This window comes from Crassostrea angulata, chromosome 2, assembly GCF_025612915.1.
Source record: "Crassostrea angulata isolate pt1a10 chromosome 2, ASM2561291v2, whole genome shotgun sequence".
In the NCBI taxonomy this organism is placed as follows: Eukaryota; Metazoa; Mollusca; class Bivalvia; order Ostreida; family Ostreidae; genus Magallana; species Magallana angulata.
Window position 1 is genome coordinate 78,202,614 of NC_069112.1, and position 15,815 is coordinate 78,218,428.

The window sequence follows — 15,815 nt, forward strand, 5'->3', positions numbered from 1 at the left end:
TGGAAAAATGCATTTAATAAATGAACAGAAGATAATCTTAAATCAATGATCATACCATTAAATACAATCCACTACGCTTGTTTTGATTCGGCATGTGATTATCTTTTAGAGGGTGTATTAATTTTTTTCTAGACTATTTTCTTTACAAGGGCATAAACTAAGCAGATCATTACGATCTTTTGGATATCAATTAAGGGAATGTTTGATTCATTAAAAAGTGTTGCTGCTTTGATGAAATCTTTTTTTTATGTATAAATAAATCGTTGAACAGTGGTCTTAACTTTTTATCAGACAAGTTGTTATATGCCAACAATTGTGACAAAATCCGGAAACCAAGATCAATTATTACAGAGCTGTCTGACTGTGTAACAAAACAAAACGATAAACTAGGTGAACTTTTTTAAATTTATTTACAATCTATAAATAACATAATATACTTAATAACATGAACCCTCGAATAGGATGAATCAGAACTGTCAATGTAAAAGATATGACACAAATTAAAGTTCATAAAAAATACCATATGAATACAATACATTGTCATTATGACCTAATTTTAGATTGCCCCGTTTTGTACAGTAAGACACAGATGCATGCATTGTTACAATTTAACCATGTAATCTGAAAGTATAAATTACTTCATTGCAAGAAGATTCTTAGCCTCCTTAAAGTTTACCAAAATTTTGAGTTTATTTTTTCTCCCCTTACATCCTACAAATAACATTAAAATATTTGGTATTTTTTTTTTATTTTACATCATGTTTTACAAAACAAAATCATTAAATGGACTTGGACACGATTTCAGATCAAAAACTTTATTTTTATCTTTTATGTACAAGATGATTTACTGGAGCATTTTAAATGATTGACCATAACATTGAATGTTAAAGTCAAATTACAAGCGAAATACAGAGGTAAGAATTGGTTGTTATGTAAACAAATCTCGAGTCTCATAGTTGTTTACAAAAAATGTAATGTAGAGAATTAGCATTTCTTAGACAAAATGACATGTAAAAAACAATTTAAACTAACTCAATATCTTCATAAATACTTATATCAACAAATGAAAGATACATTTGATTGAAACTTACACCAATACAACACATGTAAAAATGACAACATTCGAGCTTTGTTTACATAACGAAGAATTATGAACTCTCTATCTTGCTTATAACTTTATATTTGACTTTCAAATTTTGACATAACAATAATTACTTCTATGTCTATCAGTAGAGACATTGAAAATGAAAAAAAAAGTGAAAATGTTAAGTCAAATCTTGTCCAAGTCCCTTTAAAAAATGGATAAATATTATATATAAAGTTTTGATTACGCTCGGGTTTATTTTATAGAGTATGTAGAAATGAGAATAACTATTTGTACATATAAGTTAAATCTAAAAATATACGGAGTGAGTCATCTTTTAGAGAAAATTATAAGAACGGTAGGAATGGTCTAAACCAATTTTATATAAGTAACACATATAAATAAACAACTTTAGTTTCTGTCATATTAACACTGTTTAAACAATTAAATGGGACAAATTGACCCATCACTAATATGTTTCTAGGGTCTTAGTTTTAAAATGAAAGACTAAACGATAGAAAACAGAGTTATGTACCAACAATCAAATTATAATCAGCTCATGATTATACAGGGATGAAAAATCGAAATTTAGACTTTGATAAAATTAGTAAGAGAGCACACCTACGTATTCTTTAAAAATAGGTATAAAGATAATTTAAAATATGTTGATTACACAAAGTATTGATTATTGATCCAAGAAAACTTTATCTCGTTCTTTCCTCAGTGGTAGGCGAATAGGGCATTGGTTACACTACAGTAAGCGGTTTGAAGAAAGGTTAATGATCATTTTAATGTACATGGTATTAAAATGTAATCGAGTTGATTATTGTGAACAGCAGAAATTGCTTGAGAATATTTTTCTCTATAGCATACAATCAAACATGTATTCGATCCAAATAAAGTTTATTTCACTGAGTATAGTCTTTCTATTCTTTCCAAATGGTACTTACAGCACAGGGAATATACACTTTTTCCTGATATTGGTCATTATCTTGAAAAAAATAAGTTACTTTTTCGTGAAGAATGTGTTGTCATTTCTTGGTGAATTCCATAAAACTATGGGTTCCACGATCGGGAGTTAAAGATAATGACGTTTGTATCCATCAAATCGTAGACGTAAATGAAAAAGCTGTAATAATCATAATTAATGATTTTATTTGAGATTCATACACAAAGATCAAACTTATTTTGTGACTTAACCGAAATGTTATGCCAATAAAACAAATGAAAGAAGGTTTTTACATGAATAGCAAAAATATCTTAAGTTTATATGAACATCTGTTGATTCAACTTAAATCAATACAGGTATCTGCACATGGAGCAGATAATCTTATTGTTTTATGTCTTTGTCCATATAAGCGTCTGTTAATGAAAAAAGAGTAATATTCGATAAAAATTTATTTTTATATAATACGTTATTTGCATGTATTTCCAAATTTGGTACATAAACCCTTGTTTGAATGATCAAAACAGGAGTTAATATTTAGGTTCAAACTAATTATACACATGTCAATTAAAACTGCAGATGTTGAACAAATTGACAAACAACATGTGTGGTTTTGAGACGAAACTAGATTCTCCATTCTACGGCTTGTGTTGAGCAGGACAAGGTTTCCTCATCAGGACGGGGTGAGTGTTCATCTACATTAAAACAATTATCTAATTATACTATATATAACAATAAAACATTCTTCACAATTTATTGCACATGTATTAATTACTAAAAATTTGATATTAGTTAACCTAATACCTTTGATACATTATAAGTACCTTTTATCATAGTTCTATTATGAACCTTTAACAATAATATGAGTCAAAATCTTTACTTAATAAATTGAACACAACGGCATTGCCATTATACTTTGACATTAACTTAAATGGCAAAGTTTATGTAATAATTGTTAAGCATTTAATTGCAATAGTTAAACAGAATTACCCCCAAAAAATGTAAATGACACAAACAGCGTATGATGAATTGCTTTGTACTTTAGATAAATTTTATTTTGTTAAGACCCGTTAATACAACTTATGTAAATATTGTAACAATGAACTTTTTACATTGTCAAACATTCAATTAGATCAACACGCTTACAGTTACTAATTAACTGATGATTAACACGGACTGTGTATCTACTTGTATATCTAATAACTGTAACTAATTGTTTTACATTCTTACCTTGCAGGTTATCATTTTCTGTAATATTCTCAATGAATGGCGATCCGACCCATATATGATGAGCGTTGACATCATAACTCAGGCTCACTGGTTCACCTATTCCTTGTATTTTTCCTGCCAGATGGAACAGGTACTTTCCGTTTTTATCTAATATATGTATTGTTTCGGTTACTTTACAACACACCAGGATGTGTGACATGGCGTCCGTACATATTCCTAGTGGCCCTAGATTTGATCCTGGCGGATGTCCTGTGTAGGAGAAACGATGCCTTCCTCCACGCTCTGTCACAACTACAGCACTTTCATAGTCAGACACCACGACATCCCCGTTGTTATTTTCTGTTACATAATTAGGCTGTCTATAAAGTTCCAGTCCTGTGTTTTCGTGTTGTATGGTTTGTGTCAGTTGCCCGTTCTGGTTGTACCTTGTTATCTTTCCTGTCCTTGGCGTTGTACCATCTGCATCGTATATATCGTCTGTATCATCTATTGGCTCATTTTTATACATCCCGACCAGTAGATCCCCAGTGGACGGGGACCAGTACACACACCGTGGTTCCCATGTATAGTCCGTTGCCTCTATAAATGTTGTGGTTGTTTTCAAATCCGTTGAGAGTTTTTTGATATGATAATCCTTATTTATATAGATAAGTTCACTTTCACTGTTTACTGTGTGTATTCCTTGATTCAAACTACTACATGGATCATTTACACTATGTAAAAGGACATCTGTTGTGTCTTTCAAGACAAGATTGCGCCCACCACTGGCCCAATACTGGCCTGATGTCACGCAGGAAACGTGAAAACATTTACTAACACCTGTAAATGTAAGAGATAGATAGAAATCGTCATCAGACATCCATTGCAGCTGACACTCGTTTCCTTCTTGTGATTCGTTAGTCTTCGTTGTTTGGATGTCGATTACTGATTTCACAACTTTAGCAGTTGCTGGATCTACGATCAGGAAACAAACCATTCAATTAAGATGTACTTCATTCATACTTATAACAAAACCTCGATCTGTAATATCAAAGAATTACTTTGTTTACAAAATATGATAAAATATAACATTATGTTTCATTTTTTCTGCAAACTAGCATTCTCTCCCAGTATCCATATATTATTTTATTAAAACTTGTGTGAACAATATGTCAACTATTGAAAAAGAAATATAACTCAGATGACAGGAACGTTTTGCCCCTTTGTTCAATAACAGATATCAAAAACACATGTTGCAATAATTATGAATGTTACTTACCTGTCAAAGGGTCATGGCGGTCTATATACCTGTAGACAACCACGCTTTTGTTGCACGATGACCCGACCCAGAGACGGTGAGTGTTGACATCATAACTCAGACTTTGTGGTGAGAATATCCCTGATGGTCTTATCAGTAGATGTGAGAGGAACTGACCGTCCCTGTCCAACATCTGAATCGTGTGTGTTCTATCATCACACACAAGGATATGTGACAGTGCGTCCGTACATATTCCACATGGATCTAGTCCTGATCCTGATGGATGCCCTGTGTAGGAGAAACGATGTTTTCCTCCACGGTCTGTCACCACTACAGCACCAGACCCACAGTCATCATTAGCAGACACCACGACATCCCTATTGATGTTCTCTGTTATATAGTTAGGCCAAAAACACCAGTCCAGTCCTGTGTTGTTGTGTAGAATTGTTTGTATCAGTTTTCCAGTCTGGTTGTATCGGGTCACCCTGCCTGTCACAGTATAATCTGTAATATATCTATACATCCCGACCAGTAGATCCCCAGTGGACGGGGACCAGTACACACACCGTGGGCTCCATGTAGAGTCTGTTCTCTCTATAAATGTGGTGGTTGTTTTCCTATCCTTTGACAGTTTGTTGATGTTATAATCCTCATCTATATAAAACATTTCACTCTCATTATTCACCGTGTGTTTTCCACAAGATGAACCACTGCATGTACCCTTAACTTGAGCTAGAGGCTCACCTTCCAAGTCCGTCAAGACCAGATTGCATTCATCATCACTGACCCAGACGCGCTCTGGTGTCGCAATGGACATATGTAAACAACTGTTAACATACATGCCATAACCCAACCAATCCAAACCACTTGGTAGTATGAATCGACGATGGAACTCAACACCAGGCATCAGTTTCAGCAGACACTTTTTTTCTAAGTGTCGCTTTTCTCTATCCGTCGTTTTGATTTTACTTAGAGACTCCATCACATCCTTTTTATTGTAAGACTCAGTCATGTAGAACTTGCTAGTGTGGAGAGCAAGATGTATCTGGGGGAGTGATGTCTTAATGGATGAGAGGAATTTTAGTGCACTGAATGTGAATGCTGACTGTTCATAATTGTGTTCATATCCCTGAAGGCTCACAATATGTCTGGTCATGTATATCTTCTGTTTTAAACATCTGTGTTTAAGATTTAAGTCACAAAACATATTATACATTAAATCTTTTTTCACTTTGTCGATGCGATTCTTTAGTTTTTGGAACTTCATTATCAACCTTGGTTGAAAGTTTGAAAACTGTGTATGACAGGTTTTGATATCAGATTTGGTTCTTGTCAAAAGAGCATGTCTGTATAAAAGAGTCTCACTTCTGATTGCGTGAATGGTTCCTAGGTGTTGTTGTCGCTTTTTTTGAAATGCTGTGTTAACATCTAGTTGAATGTGAGTTCTATGTTTTCTGCAGTGGAAACAGACGGGGAGTTCACAAGGTTCACAGTACTTTATATAAACATGGCTAGGATGTCTCACACAGATCTCTTGTGCTAGGATGTAGTTGATTTTATTACGGTGTAACACAACATCATGGTCTATTGTTTGGAGATCTTTTACATGGTTTTCTTTACAATTGGGACACAAATCACATGGACACGTTTTACAATGGTACTCTTTGTCCCCCGGACACTTAGAACACAGATTTACTTTAAATTGGATGCTTGCTCTGTCCATGATATTTTCCTGAAAGACACAGGGTAAATTCTCTTTATACCTGAAGTACAAATAATATGTAACATAAAAGATGTTTAATGCATGTGACACGACACCAGAAAGTGATTACAATAAATTGACAAGTTACTCAGCTGACCAAGAAAAAGATTAAACGATAGGCAGATAAATTGATAAATACCATAAATACTATAGCAAATTGGTATGTATTTATCTGTTCTTTGTTCGGTGTCCACTAAAAGTTTTGATAAAAATACCATAACGATGCAACTAAATACTATGTAATAGCTAATATAAAACATAGAGCAATAATTGTAAAGGCTTTAAACTTGTTGTATCTAATAAATCTCTATTTTAAGCTAAGACTATGGTCTGTCATATTTATTTACATCATAATGGTACGTGAAAGAGGGAACGAGAGAGAGAGAGAGAGAGAGAGAGAGAGAGAGAGAGAGAGAGAGAGAAGTTAGGAAATTGAGTATTTCTCTCTCAGTTGATTCGATACACAAGGGTATGATTTACCTATAAACAATTTATTAAACTAGGTACACAGCAAAATGTGCCACGTACGTATCACATACGTTAAACATGTGTGATACGTACGTGATCTCACGTACGTTTAACGTGATTTAAGTACCACGTGTGTTTAACGTACGTTTTAAACTGTACGTGGTACATACGTTACACGTATGTTTAACACACGTTGTAGATACCTTACGTTTAACGTACGTGGTAAATACCATACGTTTCATATACGTGGATTATAACGTGCGTTTAACATATGTATATCTTTTATATGTATATTTAATGTGACTCGAATCTCATGTGTTTCTCATAACATGCAACATGTATGTATATATTCTATATATAAAAATATTCGAGTCCCATCTGTATACGTAACAGACACATGATCCAGGTCTTTGATTAAATGTCTTCAAATGTTTCTTTTGTCTTTCAGTTCAAGTTGTTAAAATCCCTGAACTCCCTGCTTTAGGCTCTTCAAATAAATCATGTGTCAAACCATCTGCTAATCTAAAATTACAATAAGAAGGAAAAACAAATTTTCACAATTTAAATTCTGATTTATTTTTCTTTACAGTAACACTAAACAGTCACTCTTCAGTGTTTCCAGAGTTTCCTGAAAATAAAAAAAAAACATGACTGCAAGATAATTTTTTTTTATCATAATGTGTTAACACAATGTTATCTTTTTTATATAGTCCTAAGTATATATATTGAGCATTCAAAAATGAGGCCACAAATCCTTATTTTTGTCATGAACAGTATTTGGCAACCTTACACAAGGTATTTCTCAAAACGAGGCTATTGTGACCTACTTATGACTGTTACATCCCTTTCCATATGATGAACCAGCTGACCAAGTTTGAAAGTCCTAGTCCACCCAGTTTAAAAGATATAGCATAGACACTATTTGGTAACGTTATGCCAGGTATTTTTCAAAAAGAGGCTATTGTGACCTACTTTTGATTGTTGCATCCCTTTCTATATGATGAACCAGCTGACCAAGTTTGAAAGTCCTACTCCATCCAGTTTAAAAGATGTGGCACAGACAGTATTTGGTAACGCTATGCCAGGTATTTTTCAAAACGAGGCTATTGTGACCTACTTATGACTCTTACATCCCTTTCTATATGATGAACCAGCTGACCAAGTTTGAAAGCCCTACACCATCCAGTTTAAAAGATATAGCACAGACAGTATTTGGTAACGCTATGCCAGGTATTTTTCAAAAAGAGGCTATTGTGACCTACTTATGACTCTTACATCCCTTTCTATATGATGAACCAGCTGACCAAGTTTGAAAGTCCTACTCCATCCAGTTTAAAAGATATGGCACAGACAGTATTTGGTAACGCTATGCCAGGTATTTTTCAAAACGAGGCTATTTGACCTACTTATGACTGTTGCATCCCTTTCTATATGATGAACCAGCTGACCAAGTTTGAAAGTCCTACAACATCCAGTTTAAAAGATAGAGCACAGACAATATTTGGTAACGCTATGCCAGGTATTTTTCAAAACGAGTCTATTGTGACCTACTTATGACTCTTACATCCCTTTCCTAATGATGAACCAGCTGACCAAGTTTGAAAGTCCTACTCCATCCAGTTTAAAAGATATAGCACAGACAGTATTTGGTAACGCTATGCCTGGTATTTTTCAAAAAGAGGCTATTGTGACCTACTTTTGACTGTTGCATCCCTTTCCATATGATGAACCAGCTGACCAAGTTTGAAAGTCCTACAACATCCAGTTTAAAAGATATAGCACAGACAGTATTTGGTAACGCTATGCCAGGTATTTTTCAAAACGAGGCTATTGTGACCTACTTATGACTGTTACATCCCTTTCCATATGATGAACCAGTTGACCAAGTTTGAAATTCTACTCCATCCAGTTTAAAAGATATAGCACAGACAGTATTTGGTAACGCTATGCCAGGTATTTTTCAAAACAAGGCTATTGTGACCTACTTATGACTGTTGCATCCCTTTCCATATGATGAACCAGCTGACCAAGTTTGAAAGTCCTACACCATCCAGTTTAAAAGATATAGCACAGACAGTATTTGGTAACGCTATGCCAGGTATTTTTCAAAACGAGGCTATTGTGACCTACTTATGACTCTTACATCCCTTTCCATATGATGAACCAGCTGACCAAGTTTGAAAGCCTACTCCATCCAGTTTAAAAGATGTGGCACAGACAAGTTTGAGAGGGACAAGAAAATATAAATTTCTATCAGAGACAACATTAGATTCCAAACAAATTTTGATATAATTTGGCCCAAGAAAGCTCAAGTCAGCTAAGAGCTAAGCTTTAGCATTATAATTTATTAAACATATATCAATGGATATTCTAAATGAATTGGTTTAAACATTGATTTTAATAAATTAAAAAAAAGATGTTTTTACCTCTTGCCCTTTCAGTTCTCCTCATATCAATTTCTTCTAATCTTTCCCATTTCTGAGGCCTTCCATCCTTTTCAATCTGAAATGTTAAAAACAAATACAGTTTTGCAATATTTTATTTGGAATTCTTTTAAATCTATGAGCATCTTTGCTTTAAAGAAATGATTTCCAAATTTGAAGTTTACAATTTTTTTTTAAAACAATCAAACTATAAACTGTTTTTTAAAATAATTATCATAATGATTTAATTGTTACTGCATGAAAAATTGAAAATGTGTTTTGATAACTTACTTCTTCCCAAAAAGACCTAAATTCCGCCCAGAAAGATGCCGAAGTTCCATCGTTAAAGTACCTCTTCTTGTGAAGAAAGTGTCTCTGAAATTAAAAAGATTAACAATGAACAATCCAGATGATTGAAACAATGTCTCCTTTTCATTTTAGTTTCCACAAAGGTAGATGTTCTGATCCTAACAGGTCTCTTTCTCTCTCTCTCTCTCTCTCTCTCTCTCTCTCTCTCTCTCTCTCTCTCTCTCTCTCTCTCTCTCTGTGAACTGCTTTTACATACTTCTTTAAATCCATCATTGCATATTGGTAATTAGAGCATAAACTTAACCAAGTAATATCAGTGGATCTAGACATAACAGCTGCAGATGGATTATATAAAAAAGACAATACAAATATGGACAATGAAAATTGTCAAAGATCAAGGATGGTCCATCCTTTTTTCTGCAAGTTCTACATTTTTATATTTAAAAAAAAATTCTTACTATATAATTTTTTTTTTTCAAATATTTTGCTTACTGATTGTTAATACTTACCAACAGAATTGTTGCATGCATCCTTTCCTGGGACAGGGTGCATTCATCGGCCTTGGAGTAGCTGTGAAAGATGTCATAGCACAGCTCTCCAAGGCCTTTACAAGGGATACTTTGTTTGTCTGCCAGAATCTATGCAAAAATAAATTTAGCACTTTTTTTCATATATCAAGATGTAACCAATTAATATTAACCTTTTTGTTGTAATTTAACCAGTTGATCATAAAAAAAAGGAATCAGGAATAGAGCATATCTGATATGTTTGTATCTACCCCCTCTATACACAAATACACAGGGAATTTATGCACTTTTCCTTCCAGTGATCTTGAACTTGCCCAAATGACCTTTGTTTTAGACTTACATTTTACTCTAAGGTAAGCTGCATACAAAATTTTTGTGTGAAGAGACTGATTTTGATATTCCATCATAAGAAAGGTCTATGGATGGGACACAATTGCACTGACAGTGACCATAGATAAACAGACGGACAAGGTAGTTCTTATATACACACTCCCTCTCCCTTCCCATAAAAATGAACTTTGTAGGGGGTATAACTATTTGTCACATACAAGTATTATGGAGAGTTGGGTTTTTTTTTTTTACATACATTCACCTACTGTAAATCCTGAACAAATTTTTACACATACAGACTTTTTACAACTCGTGTAAAATAAAGTGAACATGAAAAATTTGGACAACAGATAGCAGTCAAACTCACATTTTTTATCAAATGATTACACACCTTTCTCCTAAATTGATTCCTGAGCTCCGTGAATTTGTGTAATGAATGGGAGACCATTTCCTGGAATGCTGCAGGATTGGTTCTCATGTCGTCCATGGCCAGGCAAGTGTGAACTTCATTCTGAAATATTTACATTTATACATACTTAAATTTATCACAGATTACATTAAGCGGGAAGCCCCAGAGAACAATCAACCTCCAGATTTTTTACCTTAAAGTCATCACTTTTGACTTCCAGCCATGGGCGACATGAGAACCTACTTCTTAAATACAGGTTGAACCTCCTCTAAAATACAAAGTCAATCAATGCATGTAAACACACATCCATGTGCATGAAACATAAAAATTATATAAACAACTTTTATAAAGGCATATCAGCAAATGTATTTTATGGTTTTGATATTGACAACAAATTAAATTTGAACCTTGCATGAAGCCGTGTTAATGTTGAATGCTTTACTGGTGGCAGACGCAGGTGACTTGCCCCTCAGCTCTGCCACTTCTCTTCGCAAAAGGGCAACGTCACCTGTGAGCTTGTCCAATTTTCTAACTGCAAATATAATATGCTATATAAGTACATATAATGAACAAAAATGGCATTTTTATCGAGTAACATGGCGTGTTTTAGCTTCAATTCTTAGCAATTTTTTTTTTTATATATATAACGACCTGAACACTGCATATCTAAAAAAATAATAGTAATAAAATGCTAACACTGTTCCCAGATTTACAGCTATACAACAAACATATAAAGTAACGCTTGTGTGATTTAGAGTATTGTTTTGTATTTTGAGAACAAAAACATGAAAAATATTTATATATAAAATCTTACTTATTTCATCTGTTCTGTCATTCCTGATACTGGCCGGAGGATTAAGGAAAAGATCCTGGGAACCACCTGCAAGTGACTCCGTCTCAGGAATAGTCTCTTGGGAATCCTTTTTAAGATAATACAAAATAATTGATATAAAACGAAAAACTAAACATTTGCCTGGTCCTGGTAAAAAGGTATGACACGAATACATAACGTTACATATATGTGTAGGGGCCGGGGGTGAACAACTTTAAAATATATATATACTGCACTGATAGAGTTTACATTGACTTAAAAAATACATAAATTCAAACAAACCATTTGTAAATATCATTTTCAAATACAATAACACACGTCAAACACAGCTGACATTTGTTTTGGACCTATTTATAACTCACCGCAAATGCGTCTATCATCTTCGGATTTTCCCTTATGACGTCTGCTTCTAAAGGGGTCCGTAAGGGATGTTGTATTCGTGTATCTTCGACTTGCGCATTATTTAAAACTCACTTCCGATAAAATATATCACTTGTTGTGTTTTATATTTAATAACGTTTACAATATTTGTTAGGTCTCCTTTTCAAGCGTAACTTGGTAAACGCAATAGTGCGTCAATGAAAATTGCTACGATACACCCCTACGGTTCTCAGTGAAACCAATGTAAACAATGATGGCGGGCGCGGATCCCGCAGAAGACTTGAATTGCAATGTATGCAATTATCAAACAAATAGAAAAGCATTTTTTCACCGGCACATACAATCTGAGAGACATAAAAATATGGTATTTCTTCAAAATGAGCAGCATTCTCCGACAACAGAGGATACCGTATCTTCAGAAAAATGCCAAGAAACTTCCGCAGAACTTCTACTGTCAGAAGACGAGACTGAATTACCGTCCGATGAGTATAGGCCTAGCAATCATGAAAACAATGAAACAACCAACAGTGGACATGCTAGATCGTTCACAACATCAGATTCGCGAACCCAGGGAGATTGGTATCCCTTCACATCAAAGATTGAAATGCTGTGCTACATTTTTATGAGTTCCGCATCTCATTCTGTGGTAAGTTTAATTATATAAGCACATTATCCTCCTTCACATATAGACCTGCATGTACACACCTTATTTCGTGGACATTTGCTTTATTTATAAATATTTGAAGAAATAAAACCATTCCAAAATTGTATACACTGATCGAGTTAATTTACAATCCATATTGTCTCAATTATTTTACATTTATGATTATAACAGTTGCAGATTGCACCTTTCAACATGATGTTTGCTGGAGTTCCACAGAAATATGTAAAGATGATTTCCTGCTTGTCATTGGTAAATCCAATTTATGAAAATTGATTCTTGGAATTTAATCATCCTGTGCCAATTAAGCTCTGCAAGCAAGCTATATAGTACATGTATCAGTCTGTCTCTCTGTCAGTCTCACTTGTCTGGAGCATATATTATCTCCCTTTAGCCATTAATGTACATGAAATTTGATTTTATGATAATGGTTTAGATTCAGCTACAACTGCATAGTGAGAGCTTTGATGAGGATGATCTGCAGCATCTACAGTCAACCATTGACAAATATCTCTCCTATATCAAAGTTCATACACCTGAACTTCAAAGGAAAGCAAAGTCACATCTCCTTCTTCACATTGTAAGAAAGACAAACTTTATTTAAAGAATATATGGAATGCTCGTGTAAATTAGAGTGTAATGCTAATGGAAGACCTGTACTATGTTTAATTAGAATACATGTGTTCATAAGCTGAGAAATAAATCAGATCATATCTTAAATATACTAAATAAGGATTCTATTCATACATTGCTCTAATAATAATGATTGATGCCTATATAATTAGATTGAGACTTTCAATTACATGTATCTAAGAATATTTGATGCAATTCTCATGATTCTTACCAAATACAGATATATTTAATATATTTGTTTTTTATAGGTTGATGACATAAGAAAACATGGTCCCCCTAAATTTTACATAGAGGATGCCTTTGAAAAAAACCATGGCACCATAAGGGATCAAATCTTCCTTCAGAATCAGAAGGCACGTAGCAGGGACACTTGTATCAAGTTTACCAAGCATACAATATGCCAACATATTTTGTCTGGGGGATATTTTAAGGAGTCTGAAGAATGGTTAGTATTAGGTAGTATTTAATTTACCGGTACTCGAATATTGAAAGGACTTATGACTTAAGTTGAATGGTGTAGCAGAAATATTTTATTGCAGGAAAAATGCTTCAGAACATGCTCTGCAGTTTGGAGGCATGGCAGAGATACAGAAATTTATGGAAGAGTCAGTCACCTCAGACAAAAAGATGCCAAATGGTACAGTCCGAAAACTATGCCGCCAGTCAAATAGACACACAATGACTGAGAAAATGACTGATGAGATGCTATCCCTGCTGACCTCCGACAATCACTCTCCAGATGACAAAATTCAGAGAGGATCAGCTATCACAGCAGGTGGTGAAATGGTCAATGCTGGTGACTGGGTGGAGTATGGGACACCAGGCGAGAATGTATGTACATGTATAACATTTTAAAGTGATTGTGGAGAATGAAGTAATTAGGAGCATCCTCATTTTTAGGTCACCTGAGTCACTCAGGTGACCTATTGCTCTCTGTTTTTGTCCGTCATTGTTTGTCGTATGTCGATCATCAGTCGTATAAAACTGAACCAATTTCAACCAAATTTGGCATATAGCATTTATGGGTGAAGGCAAGTTTAAAATGTGAAATTCATGGCTCCTGTCCCTCTGGAGCCTGTTGGGTGGGACTAACACCATTTTAAAAAAATATATATTCTTCTTTACTATTGGACATCAAGCAGTCAAACTGCTGGCATGAATGTAATAATCATTGAGCTCTCTTGCAAAATTGTGAAATTCATGGCCCCAGGTTCAGGGGTTCTGGTACTGGGGTGGGGCTCTAATGATTACATAGTGAAAATGCATTTATTCTTTGAAAATCTTCTCCTCTGCTCTTGATCTAAGTACATAATTATGATGAGTAAGAATGCCTCTTCCAAAATTGTGAATTTCATGGCCCCTCAGTCATGGGTTCTTGTGGTAGGGCGGGGCTCTAATTATTATTACATAGTGAAAATGCATTAATTTTTTGAAAATCTTCTCCTTTGCTCGTGATCATTAAGCAGATGAACTCTTACATAAGTACATTATTATGACGTGGAAGAATGTCTCTTCCAAAATTGTTAATTTCACCACCCCTGGATCAGGGGTTCTGGTGTTAGGGCAGGGCTCTAATGATTAAAAAGGATAGGGTGGCGTAATTGGAACTGAATATTTATTTTTTGTACTTAAGAGTTGTTCAGTTATGTCACTGATTCTATGCTACAATATTTTAAATTATTTTTTTATAATTAAGAAATTTTATTGGATTAAACAATACCCGAGTATTTAAAAATAATGATTTCATTATTAATCATAATGCACATGAATATACATTGCAAAAGCCACACTGCAGTTACTCAGGTGACGGATAAGGCATGTCATATGGGCCTCTTGTTTAAAAATACACAGTGGTTATTTCAATCATGATAAAAAGGGAAATGTGAAAAAATTGTTATCTGTGCATTAATTAGTCATCAATGCATTCATTGTTTCCATATGTATTGCTTACTGTTTTATCAGGAGAGCTGTGGAGTTTTCAAAGAAGGCGTCATAGTTTTGCCTACCAGAGGGCCTACAAAGATGATGGCAATAATACAAAAGGCCACAGAATGTTCGACAAGTTGTAATTCACTGGGTTGTCCAAAATTACATTTGGGAAATGAGGTTGTTGCCATTCATACAAGCAAAGTCATTAAAAGACTAAATGTTATGCATGACTGCCTGGGTGCAAAATGCAGCATACGAGACACTCGTGTAACAGAGAGGGTGGAGCAGGAAGAAGTGCTGACCAAAAAAGTTCATTTGCATCATAACTATGACCATGCATACTTTTTCAAAAATTTCTACATGCTTTAATAGTGATTATTGTTAATCTATATCTCTGTCCATGTCCAACTTTTTCAATGGTTTCTGCAAAATTACATCAATGCATCTCGTTTAGTACCGTACATATAAGCAGAACTTTTGCTATGCGTACCGGGTATATTGTATATTTAGTTTACTAAGTGTTATCTTTCAATATAAATATGAAGGTAATTCCAGTGGCTTTCATATATGAGTCGTTTTGTTTTTTCAAACGATGTAATAAATTTTCTTGCTAAAGTTTTGGGCATATCAACAATATTACAGTGTAATTAGATG

General features: G+C 34.2%; 4 protein-coding genes across 7 annotated transcripts; 1 reads left to right on the forward strand and 3 right to left on the reverse strand.

The window, feature by feature from the left end:
- Window positions 1-2,654: 2,654 nt before the first annotated feature.
- Window positions 2,655-3,768, reverse strand: LOC128174883 (uncharacterized). The gene is made up of 2 exons (XM_052840309.1): window positions 3,261-3,768; window positions 2,655-2,725 (listed from the first exon to the last, which is right to left on the reverse strand). Exons 1-2 carry the CDS (start codon window positions 3,766-3,768, stop codon window positions 2,655-2,657), a joined length of 579 nt encoding a protein of 192 aa, XP_052696269.1.
- Window positions 3,769-4,430: 662 nt separating this feature from the next.
- Window positions 4,431-6,220, reverse strand: LOC128172221 (uncharacterized). The gene has a single exon (XM_052838008.1). The coding sequence runs from the start codon at window positions 6,218-6,220 to the stop codon at window positions 4,511-4,513; it is 1,710 nt and encodes a 569-aa protein (XP_052693968.1). The 3' UTR covers window positions 4,431-4,510.
- A 1,055-nt stretch (window positions 6,221-7,275) lies between these two features.
- Window positions 7,276-12,462, reverse strand: LOC128172233 (uncharacterized). Of its 4 annotated transcripts, none has more exons than XM_052838030.1 (9): window positions 11,920-12,462; window positions 11,540-11,645; window positions 11,133-11,257; window positions 10,919-10,993; window positions 10,708-10,827; window positions 9,969-10,097; window positions 9,442-9,525; window positions 9,154-9,229; window positions 7,276-7,355 (listed from the first exon to the last, which is right to left on the reverse strand). In XM_052838030.1, the coding sequence occupies exons 1-9, from the start codon at window positions 11,935-11,937 to the stop codon at window positions 7,330-7,332; spliced, it is 759 nt and encodes a 252-aa protein (XP_052693990.1). In that variant the 5' UTR covers window positions 11,938-12,462; the 3' UTR covers window positions 7,276-7,329. The 4 variants fall into 4 exon arrangements, with proteins under 4 accessions (XP_052693990.1, XP_052693991.1, XP_052693989.1 ...); XM_052838031.1 differs by having other exon boundaries at window positions 11,840-12,462; XM_052838029.1 differs by lacking the exon at window positions 11,920-12,462 and having other exon boundaries at window positions 11,540-11,771.
- On the forward strand, window positions 12,300-15,625 carry LOC128174884 (uncharacterized). The gene is made up of 6 exons (XM_052840310.1): window positions 12,300-12,584; window positions 12,774-12,851; window positions 13,036-13,179; window positions 13,481-13,677; window positions 13,772-14,063; window positions 15,195-15,625. The coding sequence occupies exons 1-6, from the start codon at window positions 12,300-12,302 to the stop codon at window positions 15,528-15,530; spliced, it is 1,332 nt and encodes a 443-aa protein (XP_052696270.1). The 3' UTR covers window positions 15,531-15,625.
- The last annotated feature ends 190 nt before the right edge of the window (window positions 15,626-15,815 follow it).

What these genes read in the sequence shown, in the direction of transcription:
- LOC128172233 (XM_052838028.1), bottom strand. Translation starts at nt 11,732, where the DNA reads ATGTATTCGTGTCATACCTTTTTACCAGGACCAGGCAAATGTTTAGTT. An exon ending in TGACAGAACAGATGAAATAA is followed by an intron (nt 11,258 to 11,539) that starts GTAAGATTTTAT and finishes TTATATTTGCAG; the next exon opens with TTAGAAAATTGGACAAGCTC. An exon ending in TTAACACGGCTTCATGCAAG is followed by an intron (nt 10,994 to 11,132) that starts GTTCAAATTTAA and finishes TTTGTATTTTAG; the next exon opens with AGGAGGTTCAACCTGTATTT.
- LOC128174884 (XM_052840310.1), top strand. Translation starts at nt 12,300, where the DNA reads ATGGTATTTCTTCAAAATGAGCAGCATTCTCCGACAACAGAGGATACC. An exon ending in CACATCTCCTTCTTCACATT is followed by an intron (nt 13,180 to 13,480) that starts GTAAGAAAGACA and finishes TGTTTTTTATAG; the next exon opens with GTTGATGACATAAGAAAACA. An exon ending in TTTAAGGAGTCTGAAGAATG is followed by an intron (nt 13,678 to 13,771) that starts GTTAGTATTAGG and finishes ATTTTATTGCAG; the next exon opens with GAAAAATGCTTCAGAACATG.
- LOC128174883 (XM_052840309.1), bottom strand. Translation starts at nt 3,768, where the DNA reads ATGTATAAAAATGAGCCAATAGATGATACAGACGATATATACGATGCA. An exon ending in AGAAAATGATAACCTGCAAG is followed by an intron (nt 2,726 to 3,260) that starts GTAAGAATGTAA and finishes GTTTTAATGTAG; the next exon opens with ATGAACACTCACCCCGTCCT.
- LOC128172221 (XM_052838008.1), bottom strand. Translation starts at nt 6,220, where the DNA reads ATGGACAGAGCAAGCATCCAATTTAAAGTAAATCTGTGTTCTAAGTGT.